Raw genomic sequence first — 27,185 nt, forward strand, 5'->3', positions numbered from 1 at the left:
TTCACCAGTATGGGGTGGGATACCGTATCGAAGGCCTTCCTGAAGTCTAAGTATACGACATCCACCCCTACTCCTACGTCCAGGCGTTTCGTAACCTGGTCATAAAAAGAGACTAGATTAGTCAGGCATGATCTGCCTGCTACGAACTCGTGCTGGTTTCCCCTCAGCATAATTTTTCCTGCCAGGCTCTCGCAAATGTGAGCCTTGATAATTTTTTCAAAGACTTTGCCAAGGATGGAGGTGAGACTGACTGGCCTATAGTTGCCCGGGTCCTCCTTCCTCCCCTTCTTGAAAATGGGGACCACATTGGCCCTTTTCCAGTCCTCCGGGACCTGGCCCATATGCCATGAGTGTTCAAATATCCCCGCCAGTGGCTGTGCAATGATGTCAGCCAGTGCCTTTACTACCCTCGGATGGAGCTCATCCAAATACTGCCCTCCTCCCCTCCAAGCATCTGTGTGCTAACTAGCCCCCACTTATGACTGGATCCGGGTGTTCTTGTCGCAAGTCCTGGGATTTTCCAAAATTTTATATGTGGATGAGGCACGGGACAACTTGGTCTGGCTCCACTTCATGGAAGGTGGGGCCATACTGATCATGTGTGCCTGGTTGAGAGAGGGAGCAACAACAGAGGGATTCTGGATGAAGAAAGAGAAATCATTGGGAATGGGAAAGAAAGGAACAGCTCAGCTGAGGGAGTCAAGAGGAAATAAAAATGTATGCAATGTAGTGGCTCACCATGACTTGGAAAAGAGTAATTGGCAAGGGGGAGTGCACTCACTAGACACTACCATATATTTTATTCAGATGGGTTGCACTAAGCTATTGTGGTAGGCTCCCATCAGCATCTCGGCCTTTTGGCTAAGATCAAGCATTTTGGACACTAAGAGGAAGGTGTCAGGGCAGGCTCTGGCTCTCCTAGTGCCAGCCTGGTATTGCAGAACCTCCAGGCCTGATGCCAGTTCCCTGTGGAGGGAACGCCCACCCACTTTTTAAGGAGCAAAACAAGAAAAAGAAGGTTCCCATCAGCACGTTTACTCAGTTTGGGCCTCGCGTTTTATAGTCATGCTCAGTGTTGGCTACATTTAATTAACTTCATAATTGGTTTTCATTGCTGAGCACATGCTGCTTTGGGCAGCGGTTTAATGATAGACAGTATATTTTGTGAGGTTTCCTTGTATGCAGTTATAGGATGAGGGACTCCTCCCCCACCCCCCATGCCAATTTGGGGGGGAAACCTTGATTTGTATTTGAGTAAATATGGTAATAAGTGTTAAAAGACAATTTCAGGAAAACTGATCAAAATAAACCTTCCCATTTAGGTTCCTTTACTTCATCAAGTGATAACGCATCCCTTCACTCTAGTTTGTGTGCAAGCATTTGTTCAAATGTTAAACCCCAATTAACTGACACTTCAACCTTGTCCGATGTGGCAATGTTTTCCACGGTATTGGCCATTTTTTAGCTGGTTGAAGGGGCGTGAACTGCTGTTCCCCTGGTTGAAGTGTGAGAAAAGGAGGGGAGTCTCCCCCCACAAAAATTATCTGCCTCTAAAATTAAAATGTTCCCTGCAATGTTAAAAATCAGTTTTCCTGTAATATCAGCTAAACTCCCAAAGGCTTATCTTGGATTTAGGTGTACTCTGGTGTCTGAAGCCACAGCCTCTGGGAGTGTGTGATTATGTGAGAACGTTTTACCCACAAGCAGAGCAGGCCTTGAAAACATGACCCTTGTATACAGAGAGGATGAAAGCCAGGAAGCAAATAAAATATTGGTTCATTCTTTCCCCCTTTGCCCCCCTTTTTATTCTTTAAAGAAACATCCTATGAATTTTTAAAATGCTTAAGCTCTGTTTGCTGACATCATCACAGTTATTTTGCATTTTGCCTTCCTGGAAATGACATCACCAAGCAGGCAGGCCTAAGATCGTGGTAATGTGATTTCCAGCAAGGCATAAGACTGATAAATAAATGAACATTTCTAGGTAATGCTGCCGTAGCACTTGGGCCCTGCGTTTGGCATGTCCTTGTTCACGTGCCAAGGGTAGACGGTACCTGTGCCATATGTCAGAGTTCGTAAGACGTCTCTTATCTCACAAAGTTGATTCCCCACGCCGTGGCAGAGAGCAGCATCTGTTTGATTATTGAGCAGTTCACAACATTTAATGCTTTTATTAATTAAATCTGTGCTTCCCAAGCCGCAGTATTTTCGACGTTTGTGATTTTCCTCTGTTGCACGTTGGGAGGATTTTGTGCCAATACAAACGAGGGGCTGTAAAGTCAGCGTATGTTCATTGGCAGGTGCACCCCCGTCCTGACCCGCAGCTGCGTCGGCCTGGCTGGTCTCGAGCCCCACGCAGCTCCGACGCCCGGCAATCCTGACGTGCGATGGGTAGCGCTCCCCTGTGCTCCTGCCAGTGCTGGCTTGCAGTGCTAGCTAGCGGAGAAGTTGAAGATGATTGATTTATGCTGAGCACGGTTGGGGGCAGTAACGAACTATCAAACACGGCTTAATTTATGATATCCATTAGTATTTCATCCTAAAATCTTCTGCAGTGAAAGCCTGGCTTCTTTAACTCCTTGCTACCCAAACTCACCGCGTTTGAACGAAGGCGGTTGTTTGCTTCAGTTGCTACGCGGTTCCTTTTTTATCTCGCATCGATGGTGGTCAAGATTAGCCAAATTGTTATCTTCTCACATGAAAACCAATGGAATGAAAGCCTTAACATGGATTTAGTGTAGTTGTTTCCAGCTTCTTATACCTGATGCCGCTTAAGCACTTCTCCTATGTTGATTTGCCAGCCATTTGACTGTTGAGTGTTTCAAAGCGTATTATGTAAGATCAGACTGTGAATTAGACAAAATACAAAGCGGGAATATATCCATTTTCTGAAGGCCGTCTAATCTAATTCCTCTAACTCTTGTTCCCTAACATCGGTGCGTGAATATGGCATTTGTTACGCTGACTCCTCTACTACCCACTTCTAGGCGCGAGTTGTAATTTGGTGTTTGAACATAGGCGAGTGCCGGACCGTGAAGGTCAAGTATTACTGTTCAGATAGTTTGATTTTTTCGGTTAGGCTGGAGAGACCAGGTAAGGAAAATTTTACCATTTGAAATCAGAATGGTACTATAAAATACCCTGTGATTTGTTTAAAGGCATTTCAGTACGATCTTGTGGGAACGGTTGAGCATTGGCAACCACAACTAATGATATTCGTATTAATAAAACAATGTGGCTACAATTAATGTAGCTGCTGATTGGTAGCACTTTTCCATGTGATGTATGGAACCACAAGGAAAACCCAGAGGCAGCCAGATGTTTTAAGTCAAGAACACCTAGCATCAAAGCATCGCTTAGGAAATGAATGCGATTGGTGAATAAACTGTATTATCGGTGCCACTCCACCTCACCGAATATTCTGTTGAAAATGTGTGCATCAAGGCTGATTTAAGACTCGGCACTTGTTCCTAAATTTCTATTGTATTTACTGTCTTGTATTTGTATGCATTTAAAAAAGCACAGCTGGGGTGAATTCTTAATCAGGTGGTTTTCAGTTCGGAGTTTTTTGTCAGGAAACGTTTGCCTTTCACATCTGATTATGTGTATATATGCATGTGCATGTGCGTGTGTGTGTGTGTGTATAGACACATCTCAAAGGGACCATCCATGTGAAAGGCAAACATGTATGTGTGTGTGTATGTCTGTATGTGTGTGTACGCATATGTATTTTTTTTAACCTAACCCAAGCATTTTGTGGCAGATTCTTACCAGCAATCAGTCATCCAAAAAAAAAAGGGTCTCGGTGATCCTTGTTAAGACTACAGTGGTTGGAAAGGAAGGTGTTGCTTTGCTCTATATGAAACATAGCCAGTGGTGGAAGGTTGGTTAGATTAGGTATTGATGGCACCTGGACATGAGACTGCGAGGGACCCGCCTCAGTCATTGGTTTCAGTCCCTCGTATCCCTTTTCTTAAACATATCAAGCTTCATTTCAAAGCTGGTTCAATTGCTTGCCTCCGCTGTGCCCGTAGCCAAGCTGTTCTAGGCTCCCACACGTCTCATGGTTAGAAACCTTCAATGCCTAAATTACGGTAAGTGGTGGCCAGGTTCTTACATTGCTTTTTGCTTCTCCGCAGAGGTGCATGGTTCACTTTTGTCAGTGTTTGTCAGCATCCAAACGGCTCGGGCATTTGTTTGAAATCTCCTTATTCTGGTCGCGATAGTGGCACCTCATTGTCAAAATGTGTCCTCCCCTTCTGTCTCTCGTATTGGTTCAAGAAGTGATGCTAATGGAGGTTATCTGTTTAAAAACAAGTTCTTAACTGAATATTTGCACAGGGCAGAGCAGGGAGATTATTTCTATAATTATATGCCGTGTAATCTCAATTGTTACTGATCTGTGAATGATGGTTGAGGTGGCATATGTGCAGAGATTAGAGAGGTGAAATGGTTCAGTCTCAACACTTGACCTTCCTGATATTTATAACCCAATTTCAGAGCAAGGTCAGAATATAGGTTAGGAGAGAAATAATTCTCCATATCTAATCTTAACACTGGCATGGGTGTTTTCTGTGGTTTAAGAGAAATGGATTAACAATTTTACTTCAGGTGCTCAGCATACTTATATCCAGATGAGTATTTTAAGGATTTTGTTTGTAAATTTATTGAAAATGAGGAGTGCCCGATACTACATTTTTATTATAACTTTGAAAAGGCTAGACTCCATTTTAAATCAGTGCTAATGTAGGATTTAAGCAACGATATCGTTAAGCTTCTGCTCAAAACTGTGGCATTGCTGACTCACAGTTACAGGTTTATTATTAACGCCAGCAAACGAGGTAGGAAGTCGTTTACTTTTTTTTTATATTGCTGTTGTGTCACAAAGGCTATAGTTGTAATCACAAAACAAAACCGTCCACATTCATACATCAAAAATAATACAAAAAAGAAACTCCAAGCCACATGGTCCCAAGTCTTGAACCGTGATCACAAAGGTCAGTAAACTGGCATTGGGGGTAGGGAATTTAATCCCAAGTTTGAGGGCCCTTTCTTGGAACCAGTTAGTCTTAACATGATTCATATCAAAGATCCACCAACACCTGTTGCCCAGATTATCTCAGCTCTTGGAATAAGCCCAAAAAGGGAGCTAGAAGTTACCTAGAACATATGGTAGACGTGATCTCTTTTATTAGACCAACTGAGTTGTTGGAAAAAAAGGTCTTTGCAAGCTTTCAGCTGCTTTTTCCAACGTTTTTCCCCAACTACTCAGTTGGTCTAATAAAAGAGATCACATCTACCCAAAGAGCCTTGCCTACCTATGTCCTTAGACCAACACGGCTACAGCCGACAACCCTAGATCATACGGTACTTTCTAGGACAAAGCCAACTCCTGGAACTGCACGTGGAAACTCGTTGGAAGCCCTTCGTTCTTTGCAGCCTTCCTCGCGGACGGACTTCGTGCACCAACGTCTAAGTGAGCAAACTGGAGTGTTCTTGCCCTCGCAGAATTTGAACATCCTTCAAGAGTAACCCTAGGTAGAGTCTCTTGCAACATCCATCCTGGAAGTGACAGTCGTGGGTAACTGGGAGGTCACAAAAGGTTGTAAGTAGCCCGATAAAAATGGGTGGGGAAAGGGGATTTGCCCAGACACCTATAATCAGGCACTGGGATCTGTTCTGCAGTGTTGGTATTTATAGGTAAGTCCTAAAATGCTTCGGTAAAATCAGATTGGGGGGAGAGGGGTATGGTTAGGGAAGGGAAGGATTTTTTTCCAGCTAGTGAAAAAAAAAGCTTGCAAATGAATTCAGAGCTAAATGGGAACAATGACGTAACATTTGCCTTTTTTTTTAATTCTTAACTGGAAGACACTAATGGTTACAGTCTGACTAGGCTGAAAAATTCTTTCACTGATTAAAATGACCTCCACAGCGTCTTGTTTAAAAATAGCCGTTAAACAGGAAGGTAGGTCAGTAAAATGCACTGGTCCTTTAGTTTTGCTTCCCTGAGAATCTTTTGCACGTGTGAGTTTACATATTTTGAAAATATTTTTCCAGTCTCGTCCATACCCGTTCTTTCTTTTTTTTTAAATTTGTTTTCCATACCAATAAAAAGATGTGTTGTGTTGTGCTGTGTGTGTCCAGGAGACAGCATCTGGAATATTGATAGTTACTTAGACACGACAGCGTTGTGACTAATATAGTCTAGCCGGGGCCGTTTTATGAAAATTAATATTCCTTTCAGCAGGGGCAGTTTTATGAAAATTAATCTTCATGCAAAAGAACTGCTGTTGAAAGCTACATTAATTGTTGGCGAAGCACCGAGAACGTGTACCTCACCGTACAATTTTTTATTTTAATTTTTTTACAGCACAAGTTTTTAAGGTCCAGCTCTACAAAAGCCTGGCTGGGAAGCTGCATTTGGGGCTGGTCCTGCTTGGAGTAGGGGGTTGGACTAGATGTGACCGCCTGAGGTCCCTTCAACCCTCATTTTTTATGATTCTGTGTTTCTAAATGCCAGATCAAAGCATTGACTGTATTGCACATCAAAGTATGTGCAAAAGAGCATGCGGAGATGCAACACGCATGTCAGACTTGCAGTGGTGATGAAATAAGCTTTTCATGCAACACAACGTCTGATGAAGGAGCCTTCTATGCAAGCTGGCATTTTGGAGCCTGGTGGAAGAACAGAATTGCCAGGAGGTGTTTCACTGAAGAGGGTGTGAGCCAAGTCCATGTGGAGGGGATGGCAACCAGGACAAGTGCTAAGTCCTGCACTTAGGATGGAGTATTTGCATGCACAAATACAGATTGGGGAATGACTGGCTAGGCTGCGGTAATGCAAAGAAAGATCTGGGAATTACAGTGGACCATAAAATGAATATAAACCAGCAATGTGTTTTTGTTGCAACAAAAGCCAACAGCATATACTGGGTTATAGTAACAGGACTGACCCTTGCAAATCAAGAGAAGCGATTCTTCTGCTTTATTTGGCACAGATGAGGACTCACCTGGAGTAATGTGCACAGTTTTGGACCACAGACTTCAAGGAAGATGTGAAAAGATTGGAAAGACTAGGAGCGATGGCCTCGAACTGCAGCAGATGTTTTGGATTGGAAATTAGGAAGACCTTTCTGGCTGCGAGGGTGGTCAAGCACTGGAACCTCTGGCTAGAAGAGCTGTGAAATCTCCATCCCTGGAAATTTCCAAGGGCAGGTTAGATGGACACTTGGCTGGGATGGTTTAGTCGGGGATGATCCTGCCTTGAGCAAGGGGCTGGACTAGACCTCATGAGGTCCCTTCCAGCCCTACTTAACTTCCAGGTCCTATGATTTTTCGTGCAGCCTTCTGTGCCCAGAAGCCATGAAGAGGAGTGGGAGAAGTGGCCTGATATATATCCCTGGAGGAGTGAAGGAGCAAGAGGGCGTGTGTGAAGATATCTAAGTCTTAACAAAGCAGGTAGCAGCAGACAGTTCACAAGAGAAAATATTTGTGGCTTCCTCCACCTGCACAGCTGATGTAGAGCCTGCTCCAGTCACACACTTGGACAGCATATACCTTGTTTAATGCATTGGTTTGTAGATCCAGGTGGGGTGGGGGAAATCAGTGCTCGTCACAACCCGAGGGATATCCTTTGAAGAAATGATTCTCAATTCCAGTAACGGCCAATGTGTTCCTTGCAGATGAGCTATCCGCAGCAGTCTCCCAGATACTCTTGTCCCTCCATCAGTATGATCTGAGTCTAGCAGAGTTTCCTTCCTAAGCTTTGGTGGTTTCACCACATGTCTTCTCTGAGATGAGATTGTTCAGAAGTGACGGCAACTGAAAACCTCAAATCATATGCAAAACCTCAGGTTGCTGCCCCACAAAGGTCCACAGCAAATGAGCTGGAGGAACTTCATAGAAAGGTTCAAGCAGGGGTCTTCATTTCTTTTGGTCCTGTTTCAGCAATAGAAACAGGGGCATCCCAGTCGGGTGGTGAGGCGCACTGGTGGGGGCTGACAGCCCGGGAGTCTGAAGTGGCCGGCACAAGAGGTAATCTGTGGGGTCTAAAATTTTTTTCCACCACACTGGAGAGGAAAAGCAGGACAAGTTCTCACCGTGTAGGACACAAGCAAGAAGGTCACTTGATCTCAGGCGCTATCAAGAACCCATGGATTTGCTGCACAGAACAGTAGCTGCTTTGCGGGCTGGGAAAAAATGGTCTGGTAGAAGAGCTGTCCAAGAGTACGGAGGAATGGCATGAATGATACCTACCTACCCATCTTTGAGGACCTCGTGGGATCATCTTTTAGTAGACCTGTCTGCCCCCAGAACCGATAAACGTCGTGGCCCCACAAGTCATTGTAGGCAGGGATGGTGTTGCACAAAGCTGTGACGGGAAGCACAATCATCTTAAATGAGGTTTTTACAGGCCAGGGGGAGCCCGTCTGCAAGTTCAAACAGAGGGATGATGCAGTCCAAAGATCCTGTGATGAAAGGCGCCAGCTAAATCTGACCCCTTCAAACATTCAAGCAACTGGGGTGGAAAAAACAGTGACATTTAAACCTTCGTTAAAGGTCCGTGTGGCGGGCGGAAACGGATCTGCTACTAAACAGTGATGATCTTGGAAGAAGTCTGCTTTGAGCAGAACGAAACAGGCTGGTTCATTCCTTCGACCGTTTATTTTGGCGCCTGGGGGAAAGCAGATTCTGAAGTGGCATTTTGGGACTCCCACCTCTAGTCCAAATCATATTTGCTCAGTCAACGTGCACCATGTTGTTTCTGAGTTTGTCACAGCTGCCAGCCCAAGCTGCTGTTCGTTGTCGCGTGCATTGCCAGCGGTGTTACAGATTTTTGCAACCGGACCCTTATTCTCAGTGTTATTGCTTGAGCTAAAAAAAATGTAGTTTGCTGTTTGGCAGAGAACCGTGGCTCTATGGCACTAATGGGAGTTTTGAAAATAAAAGCATAATGTGAAATAGAGAGAGAAGGTAAGACTTAGGAGACCCAGGTAGCTGATATCTTGCGAGACATGCCGTTTCTGGTAATTTTCTAGCCATTTGCCTGACCATAATTACCTTTTTAGATTAATGTGGTAGTTAACTGAAAACGTTATGATTGGCTTAGCATAATGACTTAGACGTTTGATCATCTTCCTAGAAATTGCAGATGGGAAAGACTTCAGGTTCTTGGGGAATTGTGATTCTATTAGCAGTTTTACACAAGCCCCTCTAAATGAGAACATAAGATGTGCAGCTGTGTAACACCGTTCAGTGGTGTTAATGCTTTCTGATTGGCTTGAACTGATTTCAAAGCACGTCAGGCAGTCAGGCAGCGCTTAAGGAAACACAGCGAAGATGGTTGGGAGATCTCCATGACTGGCAGGACAGGCAGCCCTCTGTGTAATTGCGTCTTGGGGTGGTGGATTTTGGGGGAAAGCTTGTAAAAAATATCCATGCCCCACTCTGATGTCCTAGGTGGAGGGGCAGGGAAAGCAGCAGGCTACAAACTGTTGTCCTGGGCAGTTAAACTTGCTCAAAACTCCCTTCAGAGTTCATGGGGGTTTTTGTGAACTCTTCTTGTTGAAGAAATCTGGGGCAGGATCCTGTCAGTGGCAGAAGAGGACATCAGAGCCTTTTCCTCTTTTAGAAACTACCCTGGTGCTTTGATGTGGGCACTTGGGCGCTGAAGCCAGAAGTGTGGCTTGTGTCGGGGGCGCTAGTTTGGCTGGGGTGGGGGGCGGTGGTAGGAATGCCAGTGCTGACACCTGCATGTTCCTTGCATCCCAAAATAGGATGAAACTCCTTTAGGAAAAGGCTTTGAGTGCCGTGTCACTTCCCCAACCTGCAATTGGTGGCAGTGATGTATTTTCAGAAAGTGATGAAATGGCACTTGGCTAAAAAAGCTCTGAAAATGGGGGAACCAAAATATTCAGGGCTTCCAAAGGCCTGTGAAGTACCAAGAATAACAGTCACGTCTTTTTACTTGGAAGCACGTCACCTAACCCTGCGGTTATGCTAGTCGTAACGTATAAACAAATGCTATTTTAAGATTCGCTCCATCTTCTCTGTTGACATAGCACATTTCTGTTTCTCTCACCTGACCCACTAGAGAGCGGCTAGGCTCTACCTCAAGTGTAAGTGGATTTTTGTTGGTAAGCGAGCTGATAGTTCATTGGCTCAGACAAAAAATTGGGCTTGTGCAGTCTGTGTGCCAAGCACGGATTCATGAAGACAGGCAGTGTTGCATCAAAGTTTACTGGAAAGAACTGATGTGGCTTGGACAATATGGAGATCCCCAGATGAAAGGTACTCTGGAAGTCTGCAGTGTCGTCTTTTAGGGCCTTTGTACACACCACGTTTTTTGCCCTTTCGTGCGCTGCAACTAAATGTCTGTTTGCATGAGCTGTATTTCTGGACTCTTTCTTGTGCGTTAAAGTAAAACTCCTTGGACGTAGTTTAGTTTGGCTCGCCAGGAATTAAAGCGTCGCGTCCATGGATTTGTTGTGTGCAAACTCAAAGATGTGTAATGACCCTCTTTCGTCACCAAATGGCTGCTACTTTTTTGTGGTTCACCCCTTTGAATTGCTTTTGAATTGCTTCTGCTTTTTTCTTGTGCAGTTTGCCAGCTCCCTGTGGCATGGGCACGGGGTATGTGGTGGGGAGCCCCAGGCCAGGGGGGCAGTGCTGGACCGTCCTGCTTTCCTGTGGTGCTGGATGGAGACTGGGCTTAATTAATTAAAAAACCTAGTGTGTGCAAACACTAATGTGTCACTCCAAAATAAACAAGTTTAAATTTTATAAACCTATTTAATGAGAATTATAACCCATGGTGTGTACAGGCACCCTTAAAGTGTAAGGTAAAGGTGCACATAGGGTTTATTGGTTTGAATTGCTCCAGGATTATTTTTAAGACGGCTTTTTATATGCTAAAGTTATGCTTGAAACATGATTGTAGTTCCTTCAGTACGCGCCTGTCCCCAATTCTTCCAAAATGGAAGTTAACTGGAAAAATTGTGGTACGACTTGTAAACTTCCAAACTTCACAAATGCACGGTGGGCTTGTCTACGTGACAGGGCTGCAGCCACTCTGCAGTGTTAGCCTGATCCTGATGGCAGTCCCTGGTATAAGATGTGGCCTGTGATGGCAGAAGTGCTCCTTCTGTTAGCGTAGCACCCGCACCTCCTGGACTGATGTTAGCTAAGCCCTTTGGAAGAGCTGTGTCCGGACAGGGGACTTGGCAGCAGAGCTGCATCATTGGGAGAATATGATCTTTTCATCCTCATAGCTGACATAACTATGTCAGCAACAATTACAGTGTCGCCTAAACCTTGCACACCTGTTTCAGAGTCTTTTAAAGAAGTCCTTTGCTCTGTCTCTTCTTTTCATGTCACATCTGCACCTGTAAGTGCATGCGGAGGCCAGACGTACCACAGCCTGGAAAAACTGTTCTTTCTTGTCTTGCATTGCATTGCCTCCACCCAGGCTTTCAGGTCTTTAAAACAGGACTGGCCAGAGCACTTGGTAATTATGGTGTCTCGTGGAGCGGTCCTGCATTGTTTAATGCTGGATTGGGATGAGATGACCTCATACCACGGTTCTTTTCCATCTCTGTACTGTCCGGAGCGAGGACTGGAGGGTGATAAAGTAGAGCTGATTTGGCTCCGCTCCTGGAATATTCAGTCTTCCAGGAAGAAGTTTTACAGGAAAGCTGATTTTATAAAACATGGTGCTAATTACAAGAAAATAATTTCAGATCAGAATCTTGCAGGAACATACAGTAATTGCCACTTGGACCTAAATGAACCCAAGCAGTCCTCACTCTGATTATACCAGTCTAGTTATAATTGCATTTCCTCTGCTGGGCACCAGCCTCAGTAATACAGCAAAGTTAAATAAAACCTGGAATAAAACAGCTCTCCTACGAGACGCCTGGATCACAAAGCGTGATGCTTTAAGAGCGGAGAGGAGAGGCATGTCGTACGGGAGGGCTGTTTGATAGGTGAAGCCTAAGAGCAGTGGTATGGGGAGAGCTGGTTTCAACTCTAGAAACATTGGCTTGGACTGGCTGTCGGGGGGCCGTCGAGTCCCACCCCCCGCGCAAGGCAGGATCACTCCTTTCTAAACCATCCTATACAAGTGGGTGTCTAAGCTGGTCTTCAAACCTCAGGAACAACCGTCTCACGCAGCTACCGGGCACAGTGCCCCCGAGCACCAAAAATGCTCTGACTTGCCAAGGGTGAAGCAGGGGGACGAGGGCGCTGGCAGTGCTCAGCTGCTGCAAAGACGGGAAGTCGTTTATTCAAACACACTCGAGAGATGCAAAGAAGAGGTCTGTGTCCCCCTGCTACGGAGGGAGGCGAGCCTCCCTCTGCCCCCCAAGTCCGCGCTGATCCGACCCGAGGGTGCTGTGGACCTGTTTGTGACCTCGGGCAGTACTTACTCTCTCTGGGTATATTTGACTTGCCTACCTCACTGTACTGCCCGGGGAGACTTAATTCATGTTTGTTAAAGTGCTTTGAGATCCTTGTTTAACACGTGCTGAAAAGGTATTGTCAGTAACCTCTGTATCTATTTAATTTTAGGACAAGGAAACCTGCATGGGGGTCAACAATCAAAGTTATATATGTGAAACAGGCCACTGTTGTGGACAGTCACAGTGTTGCAACTACTACTATGAACTTTGGTGTAAGTCTTTCCTTTTTTCATAGCCCCCCTCCATAATCATGCATGCTGTACTGTGAGTCTTTGTCGTATTCCTCGTGTTTTAATGAACTCTTACGTACTTCTGTCCAGCGGTACAGCAGCAAAAGAAACCTCTCATTTGGGCTGGGCAGGGAAACTGTCTCTCCTGAAATGTGCTTGGCCCAGCATTTTTGGGGGTAGCAGAGGATGGTTCTTCCTAGCAACAGCTGTGACTGGGAACTTGGATTTCAGAATGAAAAAAAAGTCTTTCCTAATTGCTTTGGGCAGCCATGCTTGGCCTTGGAGATGAATTGGTTCTTGTGAAGTAATAATCTCCAATTTTCTTTTCCCCCCATTCAAGGCCATGTGCTTATTTTTATTTCTTCGCTGCCAGGTTTGGCAGCTCTGTGGTGCAGCTCCACAATCTCAGCTGAAGGATCAATTCACTGCGTTTTCTCCTGTTGTTATTTTACAGTGTCTGGAAACAAAAAAAAAAAACCAACCCCCACAACCTTGGGTCAATTTACATATAATTGGCTTTTATAGGGCTTTGTTCTGCTTAGGCGTCAGAACAGGAAAGTTCAGCCTCCTAAGAAATGAGACATTCAATTTGGAGTACAGTTCGACTGAGCAAATTCGGTGTATAGCCTGATTATGTGCATCAGGTCCTGATGTATATAGGCTGGTTTTGACCCCTCCAGTTCAGGGGGTCCCCCCCGCCCCCGCCCCCGGCTACTTGAGTATTGCCGATATTTCTTCTCTGAATAGTCCAAAACAGGATTCTTGCATGTTACTTTATCTCCGTTGACTCTAAAGAGCTCCCTGTCAAACCAAACTCACTGTCACTTCTGGAAGGCAGCACATACTTCGTTAGCAGCAGTCTTATCAAAGGCACAGGAGAAAAGCAAGGCTCAAAGGTCAGGAAAGAAGGATCAAAATGGAAAGGCACTTGCTTCTAAAATTGTATCTGGCCGAAGAATTCCTCCCTTCCCCCTCATCAAGCCCAAAAGGTGCAGTGGTAATATTCAACATACTTTTATAATGCCAGGGTTTAGGAGGAAGCTTTGTTCAAGCAGCTGGAAGGCCTTCTGAACCGTCTCGCTGCTCTCCAAAGCGTTGATACCGTTTCTCGCCGCACCCTGTCAGGTCTTGTTGCTTTTGCCTAACTGTTCTACCTACCGCTTAATCCCTCTGACACACTGGTAGTCTCAGCTTCCCAAGTGGCATGCTTATGTGAAATGTATGAAAGCAAGCATGGGCAGCTCTGATCGCACCAGATCCTGGAGCCGTGACACCTGATGCTTCAGCCTTTGCATGGACATTTGCCTTGCTTTTCTAAATCGATGATGAAGCTTGGAGGGTGCGGCTGTGAATCGAGCACGCCTGCAGAAGGCTACATTTGAGATGTGCGCTGAAGTTACCTGGCTGTGGAGAAACCAGCAAGAGGGGCTGTGTCTGCTAAGGGGTCTTCTGTGCTTTGCTGATCTATTTTATTTGCCAGATAGCGCAAAACGCACAAAGAAACAAGAGATCGATCGTTCTGGAGGTGATGGGGCTCAGGGTCCGTGGATCCTTGCAACCTCCAGCTGAAATCCCGGCGGGACCAGCGCTTCTTTGTCCTTCTCTGTGGCAGAGCTGTGGATGAAACAGGAGAGAGGGAAAGTCTTCATTCACAACTTGTGTGGCCAACAAAGATTCCTCAGGGTTTTTCTGTAGAAAGCTGGGCCATGTCCCCATGTCCTTCGTCCTGTATCTCCTCCCTCCCCTCCGTGTGCTGCATGCCCTGCAGTTTCCATGCCTCTTTGCGAAGGTGTGGCTGCATTTGTGGGGGAAGGAGCGTAGGCGAGACGAACACGTACGCGGTCCCACGTACTTGGCCGAGCCCTCAACTACAGCTGCGCTCTGCGGGAAATCCGTGCAACCGCTCCATATGCCTTTTAAGAGATGCTTTTATTGCATTAGAAATAAAACCATTGGCCCAATCACTCCCACGTCATTGTAGAGAATTTGTTTGGTCTTTTTCTTTAACGCCGGTCCTGAATTTTCAGCGCATGAACGATGTCCTAGCGCATCCTAAACGGTGCCAGGGGCTAGCTGGAGTTCTCCGTAGCTGGAGATAAGATGTAGGACTTTCTCGAAGTGAGATTGAGATCATGGAGCCAAACACGCTCTCTGGGCACATCTGCCGAACTGTTCATCAAACGCTCTGTAGGGCTGGGGACGTGCTTTGAGATCCTTCAAGGTGAAGGGCACTCTGAGAAAAAATAGCTATTATTACAGGCAGCAAAGTGACCCTTTGGAAAGCAGCAGCCCTCCACGTCATCGGTGGAGGGATTTGCTTAAATAGCTTCCAGTTCGTAGCTGCTCACTTTATGCCCGTTACCGATTTTGATAAAGCCCTCGACTTGAGCCAGGTGCGGAGGCTGCATTAGAGAAGCTGCAACACGTGTCGGCCATTTCGAGCTCCTGCCACGGCTGTGTGTTGGAAAACAAGGCCCACGGCTTTTAGCTGGTCTTGCTGAGTCAGATCCTTGATTTATTTACCGCATTGGCTTGGAAGGAGGGATGGGTGAAGGGGGTCGGTTCCTTGTGCGGCACGCAGAAAACGAGTCTTTTGGCCAGACATCCCTCCTGTAACACAATCCCGTGTTGTGGCTGATGGGAAGGAATCTCACGAACAGGATCTCGTTGCCCTTTTGCAAGTTGAAGGGAGGTTTGGTCTCCAAGCGAGGTCGTCGGAAGAGTTCTGGAAAGAACCGGCACCGAGCAAGGTCTGCAGTAATCACAAACCGATTTGGGAGCAGGGAGGGATAGGAAGCAAAATCAGTGTATTTTTGTTAAGGGGTGGAGCGGAGAAATAAAGAACTTGATATGCCAAGCAGGTGGATGGGCTGTGTTTAAAATTAGATAACAGCGTCGCTCACATTTTCCACCCACCCCTTATTAAAACAAAAATCCAGCGCCTGGTTGCCAAATAACATAGCTGTAGAGTTTGAATGCCCTAAGACTCAGTTTTAAGTTGCAATGCGGCTAGAAGAAAACGGGATGAAGAGTTCACTTTTGGAACAGACCCTTCCTTTTTCTTGAGATGAGGATCTGTGAAAGGAAAGTGGAGGGAGGGGGTATGCAACAGCAATGGGCTTTGTCCATCTTTGAAAGAGAGAGTGAGTGCCTGCTCGGGTGTAAGCCGGCATTTTTTGTCTAAAATCCTTGAGGATCCCGGGCGGAAAGCATCGCCAAAGCAGCACCACGACGAACGCGGCAGGGACCGCTAGAAGTAGGTTGCTGAAGGTGTTTGCGTACTGCCCCGTTTTTCCTTGCTTCTGGTTAGGGGCCGACTTAATTCACCGTTTCACGGCGTTCGTGGAAACTGCAAAGTCCGGGATTGGCCATGAAGTCGACGACAACAACAACATCAAACTGAACAAAACAAAAACTAGTCCTAACAAATAAACTTATTAGTTATTAAAGTGGGGGCGGCTGCCCCCTCGTCCCCACTCCCCCTGCTGGGGCTTCTCCGCCAATCAGCGCTGAGGGGTGGCAAAGTCCAGGCTTGGCCACGAAGTCGACGACAACAACAGCAACATCAAACTGAACAAAACGAAAACTAGTCCTAACAAATAAACTTATTAGTTATTAAAGTGGGGGCGGCTGCCCCCTCGTCCCCACTCCCCCTGCTGGGGCTTCTCCGCCAATCAGCGCTGAGGGGTGGGGCAGTGCAGCCAGCAGTCAAAATGGCGGCCTCCCTTCATGCCGCTTCCCCCTGCCGGGGCCTCTCTGCCAATCAGCGCCAAGGGGCAGGGCCACATGAAGAGTAGCCAGCAATCAAGGTGGCAGCTTCCCCCTCCTCCCTCCCCGGTCTCTGCCAATCAGCGCCAAGGGGCGGGGCCACCACAAAATGTGGGTGACTGCACGCCAATGAGCAAGTCGTGAAAACCCCTTTGTGTCGCCACGATTTAGATAGGTCCCTAATTAGGCTAAGCGTCTCGTTTCTAAATGGGGGGAGCTTTCCTATCCAGGCACCGGGAGCAGAAGGAAAAGAGGGGAAGTTCTCCATCTGCCGGCAGCAGGGTTTATATTTTGGCATCTGTTCCTACTGATCGTCTGCACCTTCCCCCTGGAATCTGTACAAAGTGTGGGGGGTTTGGGGGGGCGTTGCCTCCCCCCAAAAGCAAACCCTCAGCCAGGGACTTTGGGCAGAGCTCGTACCTCGTTGGTGTCTAAGAGTCTAGCAGCTGCTGCACCACGCGTGTTCCCGGCGGCTTTCCGACCCAGATTCATTTCCAAGAGTTTACAACAAACTCTGATTCCCTGACGGTGAAGTCATGCATCCGTCCTCTCCTGGCTTTTTCACCCCTGCTCTTCTGTGGCAGGTTTGTCCTGCTCCTTGCTTTGGGCTCAGCCCTCCAGCTGGTTGCCTTGACTTTTCTCTTCTTTGGCGTCTCCCGTCATCTTTACCTTTGGCAGCCCAGTGCGGCAGGTTTCTGCGGCTGTGCAGCAGTCCAGTCTAAACAGCGGATAAGTTAAACGCGGCAATTTCTGCAACGCTATTTCCTCATCCCATCTATAGCCCGTTCCAGGAAGTAAAAGTCTGGCAAAATCATGTTAAACTCGTTTATGTGGTTTGGTGACAGCAGCAAAGAAACAGGAGGAAGAGGAGATGATGGGCCCTTGTACTAAGAGCCTTCTTATATAGGCATCTGCATTTGCCTGTTCTGGGCTGTTCTAATCTCTCGTCTTTGAGCGCCAAGGAATAGCAGAATAACTCGCCGGCATCCCTTCTTCATAGTCGCATCCCACCCTCCATCTCTCTTGTTGGGCTTTGGACTTAGCACCCAGCCTTGCCTGTGTAAAACCTTCTGCAAACACCTTCCAGGGCAGCTCAGTCGCAATCTGAAGCTAGTTGTTTGCCTTGGATCCAGTTGAAGCTGTTTAATTTATAGTCTGTTAACATCAGAGGTGGGTGATGACACGTCTCGGTTTCGGCTTTGCATTGTTGAAACCAGTCTGGAATACCGAGGCGTTATTTATCTGTCGATCGTTTCCCTGGGGGAGAGGCGTGGGAGCTCGCGGGGGGCGGCTGCCCGCCTGCGTCGTATTGGCTCTACTCGAAGGACAGTAAAGCAGGGATTTTCAGAGCCGTGTAACGTCTCTTCAGTTCGCATGATGGTTGCATCAGGTGTGTATTGACCACTGTGCTGAAGGTTAGAAATCAGCTGCCACTTGCGTCTCTCGCCCCGTGCTTCGGTCAGCAGCTCCGTCTGAGGACAAGCAAACAGGACTTGGAGTTTCTAGAGCTGTTTGGCCTTCTCTGGCCAGTGCTGTCCGCAAACATTTACTGCATTTAGCAACTTTTATGGCGTGTGGGAACATATGTAGTCCAAATTGAAGTTCCTCAAGGGACACTCCTGACTGAAGCCGCCGCCTCCTGAAACGGCGGCCCCGAGACCAAGAGTGCTTGTTGCAAGCCAGCCACGAAACGCCAGCGCACCAGGGGAGCCAGTACCGACTCAAATAATCCCGTTCTCGGGTGCAACGAACGTTGACTCTTGAATGAGCTTACGCTCCTTTTTTTTTTCTTTTTTTGAGGAAGAGTGCCATTTGGAAGAGCATCTCTGAGTCGATGAAACCATCCCATTTCCCCTTCTGTTTGAACCCGATACTGTCAAGCCAGGGCTCTTACCCAGCAGGTTTGTCAAGCAGACAGAAAAGCACTCAACAGCGTATTTTGGCCTGGCCTTTGTGAGCTTCCTGCCAATAAAAGTGGCAGTAGCCCAAGTTAGCTGTGAACTCCAGGGCAGATTATTCTGTTCCTGCCCTTGGAACATTACAGAAAACATGTTTTCCATTTTGCACAGGATAAAGGGAGCTTCCCTCGTTGAGATTTGCTGCTGGGAACATCGCCATTGGCAGACGTGGTATTTATCCGGTCCCTCGTCAGACAAAACGTTTCTCCCTCCTTCACGGAGAACTGTTTCTGTAGGGAATGCCTTGGGGAAAAAAAGAGAGATCGGGCAAATTTGTGGCCAGTGGCCCAGGTCGCTCTGTGTCTTTAAGCCTTGATTTCTGTCATGGGAAGAATAGTGAACCGACCCATCTCTCATTGCATATCCTCCACGCGCATGCAGATGTTTGCAGAAGCAAAAAAAGATTGGGAGCGGAGTCACAGCTTGTGCAAATCCTTAGCTGAGCTCCCGTGCTGGCTGCCCCGAGCCCAGTATTCCTCCTCCAGCTTTCCAGCAGTGCTTGATGGCATCCAGGAAGCCCATGTCATGCTCTTGGCATAGGGCTCCTTTTATTAAAAGCTTCTGACACTACCTGGCACAGAGGTTTCGGGCCAAGCTCAACTCCTTGGCTGTGTGTCTGACACAATAAATGCTCTTGGATGGCCTCGCCGTCAGCCTGCTGGCATGTTTGCCCAAGAGTGTGCTGTGGATGCCAGCGCTTCTCAGGGCTAAGCCGTTTGTGGAACAGGGAGGGCTTCAACTTTTGACTCTTTCCTAAACTGACGACTGGAAATGTCCTTGAGTTCGACAGTCCCTTCCATGCAACGCCTCGTTTCAACGTAGAACTTGATGAGCCAATTTCTTCCCTGCTTAATTAAGAGAACTCGATGCCACAAGTCCCTAGGTCAAGAAAAGGCTGGCCGGTCTTCCAAGGAAAGCATGTTTCCATCCCAACCTGTTGTAGTTTATTAAAACTGCTAGCAGTTTACCCCGGGGTGTCATCAGGTTGGCAGTGAGATGCATCCCCACATTCCTCTTCCTTGGAGTTTTCCTCTGTGATTGTCAATGCAAAATGTATTAAAAAAGAAACTGGTTCTTTAAGCTCGGTGCTTTGGCCGGGGGGGTGATTGGGGGGGCCATCGCTCAACTTCTGCTGACGCTAGTTATGCTCTGGGGTTGGGGCACTTGAAGCCGCAGCTCCTCCACTGCCGTGAATCCAGTTGGCCTGGTCCTTAGCCGTGCGGTTGCTTTCATGGCATGCTGCCTCAACTGCAGCGCACGGACCAGGGCTAACAGCTGCCGTGAAGGCAAGCCTGGCCCTTCGCATGGTCTTTATTTATTCCCGCCCCGAGTGTGCTTCCCTAAATTAAGAGTGCAGCTGTTTCCCCGGCTCAGTTCGCAGTACACCCTGCGTGGCAGCCAGGACCGCCAGCAGCCATCGGATCATCCCCTTGCTGTTTCTGATCCCCGTGGGTGTCCTACCAGTGGACCGATCATGAGTTCAGCGAATATCCCTCCTTCCCCAGAAAGAATGACCTCCTGTGCACGATCCGGCACCTCTTTCTGTTCACGCTTTCGCCATTGCTGGCTCCAGACCAGTTGACAGGAGGTGCATTCATGGACACTCATGCCCTAATGCACTTTCTTTCCCAGTTGTGGGCATCCTCCTGACCACGTATCTTAGTGGGCTTCTTAGCTCATAGCCTTCGACCCCGCCAAGGATTCAGCTGGGCCAGCCGATTGAGACTCTGACGGGCCACGGGGTGGACACTTCTGCTGCAGCACCCCACCATAGGAATAAACCTGCGCAATAGCACTGCCCAGGAGTTGCTCCACCGACCAAGACACGTGTGGCTGCAGTGAAACACAAACCACAGAACGTCTCTTGGTGTCCCAGCTCCTGAAGGGATTTCACACTAGAAAACCTTGGCAGGGCCACAGATTAGGCCATCTGATGTGCCCAGTAGTGGAACAATCCCTAACTGCGGTGGCAGGACCCGTGAAACAGCACCACGTAACCTTATCCACATTGCTTTTTACTTTGTATGGTCAGCGCGCTAAGAATCTGCTAGGACTTAAAGATCTTATGATCTGCAGCCATATCATCTTTTGCTAAGATTAGTACCAGATCTGTTAGGAACTGACACAGAAAGGGTCAATGAACCCTTGCCGTCATATCTTAGCCGGTGGATACCCTTTCGGTAGATTCCCGTGAGAAACGGCCAAGAGGTGTCGACTGCTTGGAGTCATGGACACGCTCGCGAACCCTCTTTGTAGGAACCTGGATGTTAATTATCTGCACAGTAAACCAGGAATAAACGGGGCGATTGTTTTTTGCTGCCCTAGACTGCTGGAGGTGTTTTGCTGCCTGTTGTTACACAGAAGCCGTGCATCACCCCAGGAGCATCTATAGGTCTGTATCGGCGTGTCCGCAAAGCTCAGCAGATTCCTTGGGAATAGAGGATTGATAGAGAAACTTTTTTTTTTCTTTTAATTTGCTGCATGTAGGCCTTGATGAGGCAAGTTCTCCTCTGTAGGCCAAACTCTTCTGTTACCGCTGAGATTGCCTAACCGTGACAGCTCTCCAGCACGTCTCGACTGAGTACGTGCCACTTATCAGCGATGACGTCGGTCATTCTTGGGGAAAACAGCTGATAAAATGCATGACAGTGAATCTGTTTTCACGCTGCTTGATTAAGAAGCTGTAGTAGTTGGGAAAGGATAAGCACACGGGAAAGCTGGTTTGTCAGCATGGTCCAGGGACGACACTTTTTAGACCATGTACAACATAATAAAGGCCATACTGGGTCGGACCGCGCGTCCATCCATCCCGGCGGCGCTGTTTTCCTGTCACTCCTCCGCTCACATCTCCGGGCAGAGTTTCACTGCTCGATGGTCACAGGTTCCTTGGACTCGTTCAGGGGGCAGCGGGCACTGTCGATGCCCCCCCGTTATTAATCTGTGACCCTCACTCCCATCCCTGATTTTTCTTTTCTTTTTTGTCACCTGCAATCAGTTGTGCAGTTGTTAAATTCAAACCTGTCGCCTGCTGATGCCCCCGCGTGTCTCCTTCCTCGCCTAGAGTATTACGTGCAGCTCTGGGCTCCACGTTTTACAAAGGACGTGGAGAAAGAGAGGGTCTGAAGGCAGGCGGCAGAGATGATCATGGTTGGACTAGAGGTGACCTCTGGAGGTCCCTTCCAGCCCTACTTCTCTGTGAGTCTCGTACAGTCTCAGAAACGAGTTTTTTTACCATCAGGATATGTCATTTTGAATTGGTGTGAGTACAATCAGTTGCAAAGTTCCCATTCAAATAAAAACCTGGTTGTGTGACATGCTGTCAGCATTTATCGAACGCAGTGATTCTCTACCAGGGTGCCGTGAGATCCTTTCCAGGGCGGTATACCATGTTAACACTGTTCAGTGTGCAAACACCTCCCCGTAGTTCGCAAGATAAATCCTGGGATTTCAAATAGGAGTCAAGAATGCCAAAAACATGCTGACCCGTTGTGGTCGTTCGGAGGTCTTTGCAACAGAAGACCTGCTCTGTTGTGTTTTCCATCCTCAAGGAACCAGTGAAAGCTAAGAGTGGCATTTTCCAAGGGATGCTTTGAGTCTGGCAAGGGGTGTCTTGTATCTAAAAAGACTGAGAGCTGCTGATCCACCAATATCTTTAAAAAGTATATGATGCAGGCCAAAAATTAGACTAAAAAATAACAGAAGTGAGTCTAAAGCAGTTACTTCATAGGCGCTGTGGTTTAAGGGATGAAGTCCCCTAAGCTGGGTATGAATATGATGTTGCATACAACTCATTTCTAGAAATGCTTTTGTGATTTTGATCTTCCAGCAGATCACATACAATTCAAGCAGCGTCCGGGCATTTGAATTTCACTTCTGGAAAGAAACCTCATACGATTTGTGCTAAAGCACAAAACCCACAAGCAGTGGAAAAATAGATATTCTGCACCTGTGGTTTTGTTTTCACTTCAGAGTCTGTAAGACAGAGATGCAAAAATAAACTTGTTTTAATATTTAGGGGTTTTGTGTTTTTGTCGGTCGTGTCTTCAAGCTTAGAAAATTTAGCTTATGCGAGAAACAAGCTCTGCTTTTCCCTGTGTTTGGAGTCTCCGCTCTCCTACGTTATCACGGGGATTTTTTTTCTTTGTGATTTGGATAGAAGTATTTATCACAGAAGATAATTATTGTCCCCCTGTTCCACAAGCCAAGTTTCAATGGGAATTAGATGTCTAAATACCTTGAAGAGTCTCTCTCTCTCTCTCTCTAGCCTCAAGTGTTTGACTAGCTTTGTAATGTGTCCGAGTCCTGTCGGTCTTGCTGCATGGATAAAATCCGGTGTCCTTTTTGAAGGCGAAGGGTCTGTCCGGTGGTTTGGGGGTGACATGTTCTGCTATTCACAGCTCTAGCCTTATTTTTGGCTTGAAGACCTGTTTCAGCAGGGGGGATCTGTGGGGTGACAGTGCCTGGCCAGCGTGGCCTCGTGCCCCCAGCCAGCATCTCCCAGCATCACCATTCAGCATCCTCCTCTCCATAGCACCAGTGCATGCTCAGCGCTTCCCAGTTCACTCCAGGGTCCCAGTACATTGCTGCCAAACTTAACTGGAACCTGCACGGTTTGCAGCCTCGAGCAGTACATGCAGCGTCCTCAGGACTCGTGGCTTTAACTCTGAAACTTTTGCTGCTTCGTGCCTTGTCCCATCATCCCTTTATATCGGCTTGTCTGTGTGCATGTTACGTGGCTCGCGTTCCCCGTTCGTCCTCTGAAATAACTGGCTTTTGTTCCTCCCTGTTTGCCTGCAGGGTTCTGGCTGGTATGGACCATCATCATCATCCTAAGCTGCTGTTGCGTCTGCCATCACCGTCGTGCCAAACACCGGCTCCAGGCCCAACAGCGGCAGCATGAAATCAACCTGATTGCTTACCGGGAAGCCCACAACTACTCGGCCCTCCCCTTTTATTTCCGTACGTACTTCATGTCGACCTTCCTAGGTGCAGAATGGACCAAGGAGCCTGGGGGCACCGCCTCCTGCGTAGTGGTTTATAGCCAGAGGGAGGAAAGCGATTGCTGCCCGGAGGGCGTAGCACGGTCCAGTCTGGGAGCAGAGCTGTGCCAAGTGCAGCACTGTTATTATGCAGCTCCTTGCAGGGCCAGGCCTTAAAGCTTTTGGGCTGTCCAGAGCTGCGGGGAGGTGTTAAAAGCACCGTAGTTAGCACCGTTTGGGGCCCGGCTGCATCGGCGCTCCTGCTTTTATATCTGTTTGTGCAGCTTGCACAGCTGAGGCTTAGAAGGAAGTGGCTTGACAGAAGCTGGTCGCCCGAGGTGGGGGGAAGGCGATGACTCAGCTGGGATCTTCCTGCTTCCCAGCCCTGCGCTCTGATTACTCGACCGCACTGGGTTTCCAGTGCCCTCCTGGGAGCTGCCATGAGCGCAGTGACTGGCGTCACTTTTATTGCCCTGATGCCTTAAAACAACACTACGCTGGAAACAGTGCTTCTTTTCCCCCCCTTGATTCAGCCCGTTATGCTGACACGGGATGTTTTGCTGCCCGTAGAAAAGCTTTTGTAGGTTTTGGAGACGTTCTAAATACGTTGGTCACGGCCGCCCTCGGCTGCCACGACGAGAGCGTTTGACTCGGGTCCTGCCCAGCAACGCTGAGTCCAACCTTAACGCACAAAAAGGGGGTGAGGCCTTTATTGCAATGGCGATTGCTGCCTCTTGCATGTGTGAGATGGCACCGCTGTCCAAGCTGAAAATGCAGATCTATTAAGTCACGTAATCTGTTTCCTGTGCCCGGTACGGGATCATTGTCGGGTATGGCGTGGTGCTATGTCCAGGGTGGTTATGTAGCTAACACCTAGACCTGGGAGTTGAGGGACCTGGCTTTTGTTCCCTGCTCAGCCTTCGTGCGACCTTCAGCAAGCCACTTCTGCTCCGTGCCTCAGTTTCCCCTTCTCCACCATGGGGGGACTTCCCTGCCTCTCTGTCAGGGCGGATTTTGGAGAGCTGCAGTGACCTATCTTTTCATTTGCCACGGGCAACTCCGTGCCCAGACTAACGACTTCTCTCTGCCTCCCCGTTTCAGGATTTTTGCCAAACTATTTGCTGCCCCCCTACGAGGAAGTGGTGAACCGACCGCCGACCCCGCCCCCACCATACAGTGCCTTACATCAGCAGTGTGGCCCAGCAGGCAGCAGTAGCACAATCCCCGACGCCCCACGGACCCTGCAGCCAGCCCAGAGCTCTCCCGCCGCACCCGGCAGCAATAACGGTGGCATCGACAGCACCGGGCCTCCCAGCCTCGGAGATGCCGAGCCCGCCACGCCGCAGACGCAGCAAGCGGTCACCAAAAGTCAGGGCTTTGAGCCAGGCAACTCCAGCGGCGGCGCCGAGCTGGAGGAGACGGCCGAGCCCACGTCCTACCCGGAGAAAGATTCGGAGTGCAAAGAGGAACTGCTTAAGGATTACGGCTCGGAGAGCTTAGACCAGAACGGCGCCATCCCCGAGGCCAAAGACAAGACCCCGGGGAGGCAGCGCCGCTTCACCGGCGACTCGGGCATCGAGGTGTGCGTCTGCAACCGCGGCCACCACGGTGACGACCTCAAGGAGTATGACGGGCTCATCGACGACACGCTGGACGGGCCCCTGGACTTCTGCGACAGCTGCAGCGGCCGCTCCCACGGGGGACGAGGAGGAGGGGGGCCTTTTCGGTGCCGCCGAGGAGCAGCCCCGTGAACACGGCCACCACCACCTGCCCCGGCAGCCAGTGTGCGTGCTCTTGAACACAATAAACGAGCAGGACTCTCAGGCCAACAGCTCTCCCAGCTAAGCGGAGGAGCTGGAAGGGAGAATCTGATCGAGGTTGAACCCGTCGGGAAGGGAAAGGTGGCGCAACCTTGTTTCCTTGTTTCTTTCTTTCTTCTCCTTGGTTTATATTTTTCCAGCTGTCGTTTGGGGAAAACTCCCCCAAAAAGCACTGCTCAGCGGAGAGGCACCCACGCCTGGATTGCATCTCGATCACGCCTGCGCGGGGGGAGGTGGGGGGGAGGCTCTCACATGTCCGAGCAAAGCCGTGGCAGACTGGGTCGTTCCTCGGGATGATTTTGGTGACGGGTTCTTAGCGTGTTTGTTTTTTGTTTTTTTTTTGACCCAAAAAAACCTGCTTTCTCTTGCAATCAGCCAAGCTCAGCAAGTCGAAGCCTGGGAGGATCAGGAACATACGCTGTGGCTCCCCGCCTCCAGGTGTCTTCCCAGAAGCAAAGCAGCTTCTGATCATCCTGGCAGTCAGCAGCCCAAGAGTTCTGGTTTGGATTCAGACCCGTAAGGGAGGATTTCTTTTTCTTTTTTTTTTTTTTTTTGTCTTCTAATTTTCCCCTGCCCCGACAATACGTGTTTTAAGTCAGTCCCAGCGCTGTAATTCCTGGAGCTTCAGCGATTAGGACGGCAGGCAGGAAGGAGACGGCCCGCTTGAAGCTGGTAACCAAAGGACCAGTTTCTTCCAGAGGGAATGTTACTCGAAGATGTGCAATTTGGAAACGAGGGTATTGCAGTTTTTGATTTTTACTTTTTTGGCCTTTTTTTTTTTTTTTTCCTTAAATGTATTCCTTCAGGCAATGCCTCTAAGAGCACAGCTAGGAGGTAAGACTCCAGGCAGCTGGGCTGCCTTTCCACATACTGTGGTCTCTCTAAAGGACGTTCAGCTCGCGTGCTGCCAAAGGGACGGCTTGCTTTATTTCGCCCCCTTTTGGGCAACGCTCTCATTCAGACGACAAAATCAAGAACAGGGCTCTGGCCAGCGTGCCTTCAAGTGTCAGTGACGCATGGTGAACAAATGGAGACGTGCGCTCCGTCCGTGGTGAAAGGATGACGTGCCGCACGGACGTGGAAGACCTGTGCAGTATTCTTTCATTCGTTCTGGGTTTGTTTGTTTGTTTTCTTCTTCTCAATCCAAAGTTCTGGTGCGATTTTTACCGTTGACCACTTAAAAAACAAAGAAACGAATGTCTGTTTTCTTCCTTTATTATTATTTTTTTTTCTGGTGGCAACTGGCTACTGTATAACGTCTGTGAGCGTATGTGTGTGTGACTGCAGTGCATGCATGCGTGATCTACTGGTAATACAAAACCTGCTGTAAGACTGCAAGAAAATTTACTGTAGCTGTGCTTTACTAAACAGTAGCGATTTCGTTAGTAATAACCCGAAGGAAAACACAAATACTAAAACTAACATTCCCTGGAGTGCCCCTGTGGAAAAAGGGCAGGACTCGGACTCTATATCGTGCTTGAGGTTTGTTTGGGGTTTTTTTGTTGCTGTTGTTGGGGGGTTTTTTCCCCCCTTCTCCCCTTTCTTAATTATGATCGTCCAGATCATTACTGTTACGGGAAAAAAAAATACCGAAACCTGAACTCAGACATTCAGATGTGATTGATTGAAACCAAAATCAGTTTTCAATAAGGTGGAAACCAAAATATAAAGTCTTTTCTCATAACTCGACTACGTGCGCATCATTTCCCGAGCTGAGAACAGAAAAAAAAATATCTGCCCTTAAACGCTGCTTTGATGGTCAGATGCAAGGGGGCATTGGGAGCAGGGATGTGGGGAGCAAAAGGTGGGTTATTCGGGGCACCTCTCATCTTTCCCTGCATGCGGGAGATGTGATCTGTTAAGAGCAACTGTGTCACGGGGACCGTTCTTGTGTTTGGTAGGATCAGACCTGCGTTTGGTACGTGAGGCCGCCCGGGGATGACCTGCCACCTGCTTTTAGGTTTGTGAAAGC

At 48.1% G+C, this 27,185-nt stretch overlaps 1 protein-coding gene across 1 annotated transcript in view; it reads left to right on the forward strand.

Moving 5' to 3' along the window:
* Positions 1-26,897, forward strand: part of WBP1L (WW domain binding protein 1 like) — a 33,240-nt gene extending 6,343 nt beyond the window's left edge. The window contains 4 exon segments of the mRNA XM_006039452.3: positions 12,568-12,670; positions 23,212-23,373; positions 24,495-25,084; positions 25,086-26,897. Of these exon segments, the coding sequence (XP_006039514.2) occupies positions 12,568-12,670; positions 23,212-23,373; positions 24,495-25,084; positions 25,086-25,238 (1,008 nt within the window). The 3' untranslated portion in view covers positions 25,239-26,897.
* Positions 26,898-27,185: the final 288 nt, after the last annotated feature.

The sequence above is a fragment of the Alligator sinensis genome, unplaced genomic scaffold (assembly GCF_000455745.1).
Source record: "Alligator sinensis unplaced genomic scaffold, ASM45574v1 scaffold61_1, whole genome shotgun sequence".
Classification (NCBI taxonomy): Eukaryota; Metazoa; Chordata; order Crocodylia; family Alligatoridae; genus Alligator; species Alligator sinensis.